At 50.6% G+C, this 14528-nt stretch overlaps 1 protein-coding gene across 1 annotated transcript; it reads left to right on the forward strand.

Annotated features, from left to right (window-relative positions):
- The first annotated feature begins 362 nt into the window (after nucleotides 1-362).
- Nucleotides 363-1657, forward strand: LOC137837184 (uncharacterized). Its single transcript, XM_068646079.1, has 2 exons — nucleotides 363-678; nucleotides 747-1657. The coding sequence occupies exons 1-2, from the start codon at nucleotides 363-365 to the stop codon at nucleotides 1655-1657; spliced, it is 1227 nt and encodes a 408-aa protein (XP_068502180.1).
- Nucleotides 1658-14528: the final 12871 nt, after the last annotated feature.

Genomic DNA, 14528 nt, shown 5'->3' on the forward strand with positions numbered 1-14528 from the left:
GGAGGATCTTGCTCACTCTCATACATTGCTTCCGCCCCATACTCTACATTGATTCAAGAAGAACTTCATGAAAATGCCATCACCCTCTACTGGGTTCCTGGGGTTGAATTCAAGAAATCCAGGGACCTCGAAGCTATGGCCCCCTACGAGCGCGAGCTATGTGGGCTGTTCCTGGGGGCCAAGTACAACTCTGCTCGGCTCATCAAAGATGAGTTCGATGTGGTGGCCCTGAAAAAGTACATAGGTAGCTCTTCTTCCACCTCTTAGGATGCTTGCACCTTCTCATGCATGCTTTTATGTGTTTTTACTTACCTGCGTAACTTGAGCATCTAACCCTTCCTTTTCTCATCTGTGTAGATTCAATGTCGGGGAAAGACAGGAGGCTAGCCTTGCTGGAGCTTGCCAAGCGTCGGGGAACAAAGGGAACTGGCTCCTCTTCTTCTACTACTGAGCTCATTGCAGCCCCTCCTCTCTCGGTCGCGCCAGCTGAAGGCCCCGAGCAAGGAAGGAAAAGGAAAAGACTGGTGAAGGCTTCTACTTCACTTGCTGCTGCTGCTGCCTCAACCGAAGAGGAAAGCTCTGGCTCTCCTCTTATACACCGCCAGAGGAAAATGCCAGCGGTCGATGGGGCTTCGTCTCTCCAGCCTGGGGAGATCGAGGTGGTGGAGGTAGAGGAAGGTTCACCCCCTCCTCCCTCTACTCAACCTGCCTCAGAGCCCACATGCCTCCCTTCTCCCTGCCAACAGTTGCCTCCAACTTCTCAACCGCCATCTCCCCCCCAGCAGGCCAATCACCTGGTCCATCTGCTCATCCTGCTGGGGGTGCTTCTGCTCAACCTGGGGGTCCACCACCACCACTGCCAATCTCCACTGCAACTGCTGAATGTGGTGGGTCCAGCTCACGCCCAAGCGCCTCTGGGGCCAGCCATGAAAACTTCAGCAGGGTCATCACCTTGGTTCGACAGCTCATTAGCAACCGGGAGCTCGTCGAATGGAACGGTGATGAGGTGGACACGCACCTGGCCAGGCAGATGGTGCTCTCTCTGGAGTTTTCCACCCAACATCGCAAGCAAATAGCCCTGGAGAAGAGGGTGAAGGAGCTTGAGCACGACAAGGAGTCACTGCGAAGTGACTTCGAAGCTGCTCAAGGGTCTGTAGAGCTGATGCGGGGCATGGTGGAAAAAGCTAGGAGGGAGTACCTAGCGCAGGTCCAAGAGACCATCAAGACGGAGATCTTGATGGGGCAGACTGTGAGCTCTCTGGACTGCGCGGTGGTGGAGCTACGGGCCAAGACCTCCTCCCTACGCCAACTGAATTCTCAACTAATGGGGGAGCTCGAGTCCACCAAAGAGGCGGCTGCTGCTGGAGAGAAAAAACTTGAGGAGGCGGTGGGCAAACTGTCTGAAGCCAAGGGTCAGCTGGAAGAAGCTACCTCCTCCCTTGCTGCCCTTACCACTGAGAGAGATGCTGCGGAGGCCTCAAAGCAAAAACTGGAGGCGGAGAAGGCTGATTTGATGAACGTGGGTGCCGATGCCCTTACTGAAGGATTCGAGCTAGCACTCGAGCAAATCCGATGCGTTCTCCCAGACCTGGACCTCTCGCAGTTCAGCATCTATCACGAAGTGGTAGATGGAAAGCTCATCCCTCCTGCCCCTTAATCTCTTCTCTTCCTTGTAAATTTTAACTTCTGCACAACTTTTCTTAGTACTCAAAATTTGTATAAGACTTGGTTGTGAATATAAACTCTCAATTTGTATGAGCTTCTTCTCTTGTATTTTTCTTAAGCTTCACTTTTCTTTATGCACATGACTAACTGTTGGCTAGCTTAGGTTCAGCGCGATCTTAAGCTTTGTCTTTCCCTTTGCACACGACTAAGTGTTAACCAGCTTAGGCCTAGCGCGATCTGCCTCCCTTGTTCTTGGCCTCTACTTGATCACGACTAGCTATTCCCTTAGCTTTGTGTTTAACAGTCCTTGTGCGCTGCTTTGCACCACTAACCAATCACTGACGACTCATCAGTGATCGTTCTTTGGTCTTTACTTAGCTTCTTTGTCGCTTTAACGCTAAGTGCATAGAAGACTTTGACATCATTCGCTCGAGGTGATGCCCCGTTTTGGGGAAAGAAAAGTGTTTCTCGCTAACCCCTCTTACTTTCCCCAAGGTCATCGCCCTTCGGCGGGTTGAGTCGTTCATTCCCTGCCTCACTCCTGGGGTGAAGAGGGTTTTGGACTAAGAGCCTTACTGGGCCAATATTGGTGTATGCCAAGTGGGTAAGGACATTTGTCAAAATCTTTCCTTTCCCTCCCTTGGTCTTACTAGCACCCCTGGCTTTTCAAACCCTTAACTGCTTGCGCTCACACCTGGGGTGAGGAAGACTTAGATCGGTGCCAGTACTTGCGCCTAGGGCAAGTAAGGCCTACCCAATCACCTGCACTAGCACCTGGGGCAAGGAGGATTTTAACTTTAATACTTGCGCACACTTGATATGCTGGAAATTTTTCCTTTAATTGGGTGGCTTCGTTAAAAACCCTCCTTAGGGAAAAGAGTGCCCCCTTGTCTGTTCAACTGTTTCCACTACATACAAAGCATGTATCTTTTAGCGCGAGAACGCAACTACTTTACAACTTAACTGAAGTAAAATTTTAAATGGGTGGCGTTCCACGTTCTGGGGATTGCTCCTCCCTCTAGAGTTTCTAGCCGATAAGCTCCGTTTTCCAACGTCTCAACCACTCTGTACGGGCCTGTCCACTTTGGAGACAATTTGTTCTGCATGTCATTCTGATGCACCTTTCTCATCACCAGATCACCTTCCTAGAAGCGCCTGGGCCTCACTTTAGAGTTGTGCCTCCGCTCTACTCTTCTTTTTACAGCTTCAGCACTGACTCTGGCTTCTTCTCGCACTTCGTCCAGCAGGTCTAGGTTCACCTTTCGTTCTTCATTGGACTTTTCAACAATGAAGTTCAAGAATCTGGGGGAGCTCTCCTGTATCTCCACGGGAATCATGGCGTCTGTCCCATAGACAAGGCTGAAGGGTGTCTCATGGGTGCTGAACTGTGGGGTGGTATGATAAGACCATACAATTCTGGGGACCTCCTCTGCCCAGCCTCCTTTGGCCTTGTCTAGTCTTCGCTTCAGCCCCCTGAGCAGTACTCGATTTGCCGACTCCACCTGCCCATTGGTTTGTGGGTGTTCCACTGAAGCGAAAACCTGTTGTATCTTTAACTCTTCACACATCTTCCTTAGCTGATGACTCGTGAACTGGGTGCCATTGTCGGAGACCAACCTCTTGGGTATTCCGAAGCGGCAGACGATGTTCTTCCAGACGAAATGCTCGACTTTCTGTGCGGTGATGTGTGCGACTGGTTCTGCCTCCACCCACTTGGTGAAGTACTCAATGGCCACGATGAGAAACTTCATCTGCCTTATCGCCAGGGGAAAAGGTCCTAGGATGTCGATCCCCCATGTGTGAAATGGCCACGGGCTATGGATGGACCTCAACTCCTCAGGAGGTGCCTTGTGCCAGTCTGCGTGCAGTTGACACTGTTTGCAGCGCTGAGCAAACCTTACGCAGTCTTCCTTCAGCTTTGGCCAGTAGTACCCCGCGCGGAGTATCCTACTTGCCAAAGTGCGACCACCTACGTGGCTACCGCACACCCCCTCGTGCAGCTCAGACATGAGTCTGGTGCATTGCTCGCCGTGCACACAGATCTGCACAGGGTGAGAAAATCCAAATCTAAAGAGGTTTCCATCTATTAGAGTAAACTTACTTGAACTCCTCTTTATCCTTTTTGCCTCTGCCACGTCGAGTGGGAGTACACCATCTTCTAAGTACAACTGGTATGGCGTTATCCAGGTGTCGGGCTCCTTCTCCGCGCGGACCTCCATTGACTCATCGGTCTTCGACGGTCGCGATCTCACCCTCGGTGCTCTCAGCGTTTCTTGGGTCAACGACCGATGACAGATCGTCAGGCGTTCCAATGACTTGTATACATGAAGCACCTGGTTGTCTGACACGAACACACATGGTACCTTCAGGGTCTCCTGAATGACGGTCCTCTGCTTCCCCCCTTTGCCTGAGCTGGCCAGCTTGGCAAGCAGGTCTGCTCTGGCATTTTGCTCTCTTGGCACGTGTACCAATTCAAACTCGGTGAAGGACGTCTTCAGGAGCAGTACATACTCCAGGTAGGCTGCCATCTGGGGATCCTTTGCCTGGAAATACCCTGTAACCTGCCCCGTGACCAGCAAAGAGTCACTTTTGGCCAGCAGGTTTCTTGCTCCCATTTCTCTTGCCAGCAACATTCCTGCGATCAGGGCTTCGTACTCCGCCTGATTGTTGCTGGCCTTGAAGGCAAAGCGGAGGGACTGCTCGATCAGTACCCCGTTTGGGCCTTCCAAAATGACTCCAGCGCCACTCCCCTGCTGATTAGAGGAACCGTCCACCGATAACACCCATCGGAAACCTAAACCTTCTGCAGGTGTCGCGATCGACGACAACTCGACCACAAAGTCCGCGAACACCTGCCCCTTGATCGGTCCTCGGGGCTTGTACTGAATGTCAAACTCTGACAATTCCACCGCCCACTTGACCATCTTGCCTGCTACATCAGGTTTCTTCAGCACGTTTTGGATAGGCAGATCAGTCATCACCACCACTGTGAAGCTGTGGAAGTAATGCCTGAGTCTTCTGGCTGAAAACACCACCGCCAGGGCAGCCTTCTCGAGGGCCTGGTACCTTGTTTCAGGGCCTTGCAGCACCTTACTCACGAAGTAAACAGGCCTCTGGGTCTGGTCTTGCTCTTGCACCAGGACTGAGCTGACTGCTCTCTCCGTCACAGCGAAATATAGGCGAAGAGGGATGCCTACCTGAGGTTTTCGCAAAACTGGTGGGCTCGCCAGATACTCCTTCAGTTTGATGAAGGCCTCCTCGCACTCCTGTGTCCAAAGGAATCTGCTGTTGCGTTTGAGACACTGGAAGTATGGATGACCTTTCTCCCCTCCAGCGGACATAAACCGGGACAAGGTTGCCAAGCGACCGGTGAGCTGCTGCACCTCCTTCACCGTCGTTGGGCTCCTCATTGCCACGATTGCTGCACACTTCTCTGGGTTAGCTTCGATTCCCCGCTCTGTTAAGAGGAAACCCAAGAACTTCCCAGCCTCCACACCAAAAATACACTTCTCTGGGTTGAGCTTCAGCCTGTACTTGGCAATGGTGGTGAATAGTTCCTCCAGATCAGCTGCATGATGCTTCTTCTCTCGGGACGTAACCACCATGTCATCTACATATGCATGTACGTTCCTTCCCAGCATGGGCGAGAGTACCCTATCCATGAGCCGCTGGTAGGTGGCCCCCGCGTTCTTTAACCCGAATGGCATGACCTTGTAGCAATAGCAAGACCGTTCCGTCATAAACGCGGTCTTGCACTCATCCATGGGGTGCATCCTGATCTGGTTATACCCCGAGAAAGCGTCCAAGAAGCTGAGTAACTTTCCCCCTGATGCGCTATCAACTAGGGCGTCTATACTGGGTAAGGGGTAAGAATCTTTGGGGCACGCCTTGTTGAGGTCAGTGAAATCCACGCACATTCTCCACTTGCCGCTCGCCTTCTGAACCAGCACCACATTCGCTAGCCACTCGGGGTACTGGATTTCTCTGATGTGCCCTGCAACAAGGAGCTTCTGTGATTCGTCGTGGATCACCTTCCTCTTCTCCTCGTTGAATTTCCTTCGCCTTTGTCGCACAGGTCGAACCTTGGGATCCATCGACAGACGATGGCAAAGGAAATCGGGGTCGATTCCTGGCATGTCGGATGCTGACCATGCAAAGGCACCCATGTGCTTTTCGATCACACCAACGATCAGCTTTCGCTTTTCTTCAACGAGGGATCCCCCCAATTTGAACTTTTTCCCCCCGATGTCCACTTCGACCCATCCTTCAGCTGGGTGGGGCCTTCTCTCGCTAGCGATGACCGCCCTCGCGATCCCTGACCCGCGAGGAGCGATCGCGCCTTCCTCTTCTTCTTCAACTTGGGCTACCTGGAAGCCCCCCACCGCAGCGTTCTCCATCCTCTGAGCGCCCTGTGTCTCCCTAACCACCGATCGTTCTTCGCGCGCACCTGGTGGTGGTGTCGTAGTGACATGACATACACTTCTCTTCTGCTTCAGACTGTTCTCATAACAGCGTCTAGCCTCAGCCTGATCCGACTTGATGGTTATTACGGTCCCCTCCATCGACGACAGCTTCAACTTCATGTGCCTCGTCGATGGTATTGCGCCCAACCTATTAAGTGTTGGCCTCCCCAACAAGACGTTGTACGCAGAAGGGGCGTTCACCACCAAGTACTTTATCCTTTCAGTGCGGGCTGTCGTTCCGTCAGTGAACGTTGTCCTCAGCTCAATGTATCCCCGTACCTCTACCTGATCTCCTGCAAAACCGTAGAGACACCCGGTATACGGCCTCAGCTGATCAGGGGACAACTGCAACTTGTTGAATGCTGGCCAGAACATGACGTCTGCCGAGCTTCCTTGATCTACGAGTACTCTGTGCACTCGTCTTCCCGCTGTGATGAGGGAAATGACCACAGGGTCGTTGTCGTGAGGGACAACGTCCCGTAGATCAGCTTTCCTGAAGATAATATCTACTTCAGGGTGATGACTCTCATTTACCGCATCCACCGCCATCACCGATCGAGCGTATCTCCTTCTCTGTGACGCTGTGCATCCCCCACCAGAGAAGCCTCCCGCGATTGTTTGCATTTCCCCATGTACAGGGACTTCATGCTGCTGTTCTCCGGTCTGGGATCCCGACGCGCGATCACCCTGCGGCTCACGCAGGTAATCTGCTAGGAACCCAGACTTCACCAACTCTGCTAGTTGATGACCCAACGCCAAACAGGAGTGAAGTGTGTGGCCAAAGGCCTGGTGAAACTCACACCACTCATTCTTCTTTCTACCAAGTACCTTGTCAGTTTTCTCCGGTACGCGTAGTCTTGCTGCTACAGCAGGAAGGGCGATGAGATCCGGCAATCCCACCAAGAAATTGTATCTTGGGGGCGCATTGTTCTCCCTTGCACGCCCCCTGCTCTGATCTTTGCCTGGCGCATAGGGACGAGGTTTTTCCCGCACCTTTTTCCCCTCCTTGGCCTCATGCACCCTTGCTTGCTGCGGTTTCCCTTGCCCTCCACGCGGTCTTGGTGGTGCAACACTTCCTCTCTTCTCAGAAACCTCTGTTTCTGCCACTATGTGCGCCACCGCGCGTCGTCGGATCTCTGCAAAGGTGCTGGGATGGCTTCTGATGAGAGACTCGCTGAAGGGGCCAGGCAGCACCCCCTTCTTAAACGCGTGCACCAGCATATCTTCATCTTTGCTGGGCAGTCTAACCACTTGTGCTCCAAAGCGGTTGAGGTAGTCTTTCAGCGACTCACCTTGGTACTGACGCACGTCGAACAAATCGTATGACACCACTGCAGGTGCTTTGTTGACGATGTATTGCTCAGTGAAGAGCTTTGAAAACTGAGAGAAAGACGTGATATGCCCTTCTGGTAAGCTCACGAACCACTCCATGGCGATTCCGCTTAGTGTGCTCATGAACATTTTGCAGTACACAGCGTCCGAGCCCCCAGACAGCATCATCTGGGTGTGGAACGCCGTCAGATGCGCCTCCGGGTCTTCTACCCCCTTGAACGACGCCTTCACCCCCACTAGGTTGGGAGGCACCATGGTTCCCATGATTTCAGGGGAGAATGGCATGGGGAACGCTCTTGGAGGTGACGGCTGCCTAGACATCCTTTCGTCAACCACGTGTTCCCTCTGCGCCTGCAACGTCCTTCTCAACTCTTCATTGACGCGATTCAGCTCGTCGTTCCTGCTTTGCGACGCGGCCAACTCCGTCTGCATGCTTTCTTGTTCAGCCTTTGACGCTGCGGCATTATCCTGCAGCGTGCGCACCATCTCTAGGACCTGCGCCATTGTCACAGCTCCTTCGTCAGCAGATGGCGCAGGTGATGGTTGTCTATTTCTTGGCATCTTTTCCTATCAAAGAAGTCGGTAAAACTCTGGTAAGCTTCAATACTGTGGTGTATATGGGACCACGATTCACTCGGGCCCCACGGTGGGCGCCAAATGATCCTGCCGGCAACTCGAACGTGGAGGAATCGCTTTGTGGCACTCTCTGTCCCGTCTACGCGACTGCGTTCTCTGCAGAATCACCCTCAGAACCTTCTCTTGGATCTCCAAACGTGACCTGCAAAACACACAGACGGCGCCTCTAGCGGCCGTTTGCACTCCGACGATCAAGTTAGACCACAGAACCACCAAATGAGAAAACTAGTAGTGTGTGTGAAAAACTCTTGCCCTCTATTCTTTGTATCCCCCCCTCAATCTCTCCCTAATTCTCTTTTATGTCTCTCTCTCTGCTTCTGGGCATAACAGAATTCTGTTATGCTTTTCTGTCATGTGTCAGAACCCTGTTATGCTTTTCTGAGACAATGTACCTTAAGAATCAGTAGAGTGTGGGTGTCTGTGCGTGTCCGCGCGTCTCTGCGCTTGGCTGCGCTTGTCTGTACCTTAGGATATTTCTTTCATCTGGGTAAGTCGCATACTCTCAGGAGAACGCCAGGTGTGGCCGGTCTAGGCACACTCACCAAGCGTTGCTCTCTGCGTAGACGAGTTACCCTTCACGCACGTAATGGGTTGAGGGAGTCACCAATCACTGATCGGTTTACTAGATACCTCAGGCCACTCTCGAGCGCGATTCCCTGAGATGTGCTCATGCGAGGTCCATGTATAACGCTCTTGCTGGGAACCTCAGTCCCAGTTTAACTGCGTGTAACACGAGACCCCGATGACTGATCAGTGCTCTATTTGCTTCTCGCGTTCTGCCCCCAGGCGTGAGTCTGGGAACTGGTCTGTTGGTGGCCACTTGGCTACTGACCACCGATCACCGTTCTGGGTGATCTGTCCCCTGACCTCTCTGCCGCCTGATCTGTCGATGGTCACTTGATTACTGACCCCCGATCACCGCTCTTGGCGATCGTCTCCTTGATCTCTCTGTCATTTGGTCCACGTGTCACCCCGCGGGTGGTCCACATGGTCCTCTGCTGCTGATGTCATCGACTACCGATGACCGATCGGATCAATTGGGTGGCCTCATTAAAAACCCTCCTTAGGGAAAAAAGAGTGCCCCCTTCAAACTGTTTTAACAGAACGCTTGTAAATCTCTTCATGTTCGTTTTTACTTACAAAGCTTTAACTGTAATATAACTTGAGGTGTGTGGCGTTCCAGGTGCGAGGAATCGCCCCTCCTTCTAACGTTTCTAAGCGGTAGGTGCCGTTCCCGAGCGCCTCGGTTATTCTAAACGGTCCTGTCCACTTAGGCGATAACTTGTTTTCCATCTCGTACTGGTGGGCCTTCCTCATCACCAGGTCGCCCTCTCTAAACTGCCTTGGCATCACCTTCGAGTTATACCTTCGCTCAATCCTCCTTTTCACTGCCTCAGCCTTTACCCTTGCCTCCTCCCTGACCTCATCCAGTAAATCCAGATTCAACCTTCTTTCTTCCTTCGAGTCTTCCGCCACAAAGTTCTGGAATCTCGGCGAGCTCTCCTGGATTTCCACTGGAATCATTGCATCACATCCGTAGACCAAGCTAAACGGGGTCTCGTGGGTTCCTGACTGCTCGGTGGTATGGTACGCCCAAACTATACGGGGTACCTCCTCAGCCCACGATCCCTTGGCTTTCTCTAGCCTTCTCTTCAACCCTCTCAGCAACACCCGATTGGCAGACTCTACTTGGCCATTTGTCTGTGGGTGCTCGACGGATGCAATCACCTGTTGTATTCCCACCTCTTCGCACAACTTCTTCAGTAGGTGACTTGCAAACTGAGTCCCATTTTCTGACACCAGGCGCTTAGGCACACCAAACCGGCACACGATGTTCTTCCATACAAAACTCTCGATCTTGTGTGTGGTGATCTGGGCTACTGGTTCCGCTTCAATCTACTTAGTGAAGTATTCAATCGCCACCACCAAGTACTTCATCTGCCTGACCGCCAATGGGAAAGGTCCCAGAATGTCAATTCCCCAAGTATGAAACGGCCAAGGGCTGTAAATTGACTTTAACTCTTCTGGAGGCGCCTTGTGCCAATCGGCGTGCTGCTGGCATTGCTTGCAACACTGTGCATACTTCTTGCAGTCCTCCCTCATCGTTGGCCAGTAATAACCTGCACGGAGGGTTCTTGCAGCCAGAGCTCGTCCCCCGACGTGACTCCCACATATACCTTCATGGAGCTCGGCCATAATTCTAGTGCATTTATCTCCGTGCACACATTCTAGGAGTGGGTGTGTAAACCCAAACCTGTACAGCTCGCCATTGATCATGGTGAACTTGTTGGAATTCTTCTTTATCTTCCTAGCCTCCGTCGAATCCAGCGGGAGAAGGCCGTCTGCCAGGCAGAGCTGGTATTGCGTTATCCATGTGTCTGGCTCATGCGTAGCGCACACCTGCATCATGTTCACCCTCTCCCCCCGACATGCCCTTATTCTCGGCGATCTCAAGGTCTCCTGGGTCAAGGACATGTGACTCCTCGCCGCTTTCTCCGTCGACTTGCTTATCTGCAGAACCAGGTGGTCTACCACAAACGCTCTAGGCGTCTTCAGAGTTTCTTGGATCACTGTCCTCTGCCTACCCCCCTTGCCCGAACTGGCGAGCTTGGCTAGCAAGTCAGCTCGGGCATTTTGTTCTCTGGGCACATGCACCACTTCAAATGAGACAAAGGAACTCTTCAACTCCTGCACGTACTCCAGGTAAGCTGCCATTTGTGGATCTTTGGCCTGGAACTCGCCTGTTACTTGTCCCGTGACCAATAACGAGTCACTCTTGGCCATCAGTACCCTAGCCCCCATCTCCTTAGCCAACAAGATTCCGGCGATTAACGCTTCATACTCTGCTTGATTATTGCTGACTTTGAAGGCAAACCTCAGGGACTGTTCTATCATCACGCCGTTGGGCCCTTCTAGAATGACTCCAGCACCGCTACCCTGCTGGTTAGACGATCCGTCCACCGAAAGTACCCAACAAAAATTGTTCCCTTCCACTCGTGCTGCTTCTGACGAGAGCTCGACCACAAAATCAGTGAAAATCTGCCCCTTGATCAGTCCTCGGGGCTCATACTTGATGTCGAACTCCGACAACTCCACCGCCCACTTCACCATTCTCCCAACTACATCAGGCTTCTTCAGGACCTTCTGGATGGGCAGGTCGGTCATCACCAGCACTGTAAAGCTGTGAAAATAGTGGCGCAACCTCCTCGTTGAAAATACAACAGCCAGTGCAGCTTTCTCCAAGGCCTGATACCTTACCTTCGGGCCTTGAAACACTTTGCTGACGAAATAAATAGGCTTCTGAGCCTGGTCTTGATCTTGGGCGAGCACCGCACTCACTGCCCTCTCAGTCTCAGCAAAATACAACCTGAGAGGGGTTCCTACTAAGAGTTTGCACAAAACCGGCGGGCTCGCCAAGTACTCTTTAAGCTTCACGAAGGTTTCTTCACACTCCTTCCACCAGACGAAGTTGTTGTTTCGCCTCAAACATTGGAAATACGGATGGCCCTTCTCTCCACTTGCTGATACAAAACGAGACAGGGCGGCCATCCGACCTGTAAGCTGCTGCACTTCCTTCACGGTAGCCGGGCTCCTCATCGCCAATATGGCAGCACACTTATCAGGATTTGCCTCTATTCCTCTTTCAGTTAAGAGGAAACCCAAGAATTTCCCTGCCTCCACGCCAAAAATGCACTTCTCGGGGGTTTAGCTTTAATCTGAACTTGGCGATCGTAGTGAACAACTCCTCCAGATCCGAGACGTGCTTGCTCTTCTCTAACGAGGTCACGACCATATCATCTACGTACGCTTGCACATTCCTTCCCAGCATCGGTGCAAGTACCTTATCCATCAGTCTTTGGTACGTGGCCCCCGCATTCTTCAGCCCGAAGGGCATCACCTTGTAACAGTAGCACGACCTCTCAGTCATGAAGGCAGTTTTCTCTTCATCCATAGGATGCATCTTTATCTGATTATACCCCGAGAAAGCGTCCAGAAAACTCAGCAACTTGCACCCTGCTGCACTGTCGACCAGGGCATCTATGCTTGGCAAAGGATACGAATCCTTTCGACAGGCCTTGTTCAGGTCAGTGAAGTCGACGCACATGCGCCACTTCCCGTTGCTCTTCTTCACCAGTACGACATTAGCTAGCTGATCCGGTCGGTCATCGGTAGTCGATGACGTCAGCAGCAGATAACCACGTGGACCACTCGCAGGGTGACACGTGGATCAGGTGGCAAAGAAATCAGGGAGGAGATCTGATGGTATTTCATGTGTTCTTCTTGAATCAAAGTAGTAAAAAGTGATGCGGAAGCAATGGGTGAGTGAAACAAAGCCCTCCTAGGAGTTGTGATGGCTTTGAAGGTGCATGATGAGTATGGGTTAGAGAGGTTCGGCCAGCTCTATGAAGAAAGGTGAAGGGAGTGAAGTTTATAGCCTAGATTTCTAGGAGAAGTAAAGCTAGTGCACAAAATGGGCAGCATAACAATACTCAAATAAACTTGTTCAATACAATGAGCTAGCCTTCCTATTTATAGGCTAGTTTGGGACGTAAATGATAAGCTACATTACAAGGAAAAGAAAACCAAAATTAAAACTAAATGCTAAGCCATGTGCCAATCCATGACCGGCCACACTAACCTAGTTTCTAGAAGGTTTCCATCAAAAATGCTTCCTACACTATCCTATCTACTAAGTACCCCCAATGGGCCTTTATGCAAACATATACAAAGCCTTCTCTCTTCCATCCGTGGCCTCATTTGCTTGTGTTTGAATATGTTTGGCCATTGATCTTGTAAGGGGTCCTAGACGGTCTAGCTCCATGGATAGCCTCCCTCCTTCACGGCCTAGACGCTCACCTTCACGTCCTAGACGCTTACTTTCACGTCCTAGACGCTCACCTTGGTCTTGGTCTTGGTCTAGACGCTCTCCTTGGCTTGTGCCTTGGCTTCCTTGGGTAGGTGTGCTTGGCCCTCCTCCATCATCCCCTCCCCCTTGGAAAGGATTTGTCCTCAAATCCAGCTCGTCATCGTCATTGGTACCTACAAATGGAGAAAGATCAATTACATTAAAAGTGTCATGTACTCCATATTCAAGAGGTAGGTCCAATTTATAAGCATTGTTGTTGACTCGCTTGAGAACTTGGAAAGGTCCATCACCTCGGGGACTTAGTTTGGACTTCCTTTGAGTTGGAAATCTATCTTTGCGAAGGTGAAGCCAAACTAAGTCTCCTTTCTCAAAAATTATTTCTCTCTTCCCCTTGTTGTTGTATTTTGTGTACTTCTCATTTTGTTGTTGTATTTGAATTTTAATCTTCTCATGCATTTTCTTGATAAAATCAGCTTTGAGTACTCCTTCCTTATGCACAAAATCTTGTGGATTAGGAAGGGGTATCAAATCCATGGGCGTGAGAGGATTAAAACCATATACTACCTCAAAAGGAGAAGCATTAGTAGTCTTGTGAACTACTCTATTGTAAGCAAATTCAATGTGGGGAAGGTACTCATCCCAAGATTTGTGGCTTCCCTTCATGATAGCCCTAAGCATAGTTCCAAGAGATCTATTGACTACTTCGGTTTGACCATCCGTTTGAGGATGACAAGAAGTTGAAAATTGTAGTCTTGTTCCAAGTTTACCCCAAAGAGTTTTCCAAAAGTGGCTTATAAACTTGGGATCTCGGTCGGACACTATACTTCTAGGGAGACCATGGAGTCTCACCACTTCTCTAAAGAAGAGTTTAGAAATGTTTTGAGCATCATCCACTTTGTGGCATGGAATAAAGTGGGACATTTTGCTAAAACGGTCCACTACCACAAAGATAGAGTCATGGCCTCTTGCAGTCCTAGGAAGTCCTAAAATGAAATCCATGCTAATGTCTTCCCAAGGAGCATTTGCAATCGGCAAAGGGGTGTAGAGTCCATGCGACATTGTTCTAGATTTTGCTTTTAAACATGAGATACATCTAGAACAATGTCGTTGGACATCTTTCCTCATGTGTGGCCAACAAAATTTTTCTTTTAAAAGATCTAGAGTTTTATCAACTCCAAAATGGCCCATGAGTCCCCCTTCATGTGATTCTTTGACAAGGAGTTTTCTATGTGTTCCTTGGGGAATGCAAAGTTTTCCTTCTTTAAAAAGATATCCCTCGGACACATAGTAACCTCCTTGCGCTCTATGTAGACATTGGGCATAGATGGATGAGAGTTCTTGATCTTCTTGGTAAAGCTCTCTTATGTGGTCAAATCCAAGAATTTGGGCACCTAGTTTTGAAAAGAGAGTGTGCCGCCTTGAAAGAGCATCGGCCACTATATTGGTGCTTCCTTTCTTGTATTTGATTACATAAGGAAATTGTTCAAGAAATTCCATCCATTTAGCATGTCTCTTGTTGAGCTTGTGTTGGCCCTTTAAATATTTTAAAGACTCGTGATCACTAT

The sequence above is a fragment of the Phaseolus vulgaris genome, chromosome 11 (genome assembly GCF_000499845.2).
Source record: "Phaseolus vulgaris cultivar G19833 chromosome 11, P. vulgaris v2.0, whole genome shotgun sequence".
Lineage (NCBI taxonomy): Eukaryota > Viridiplantae > Streptophyta > Magnoliopsida > Fabales > Fabaceae > Phaseolus > Phaseolus vulgaris.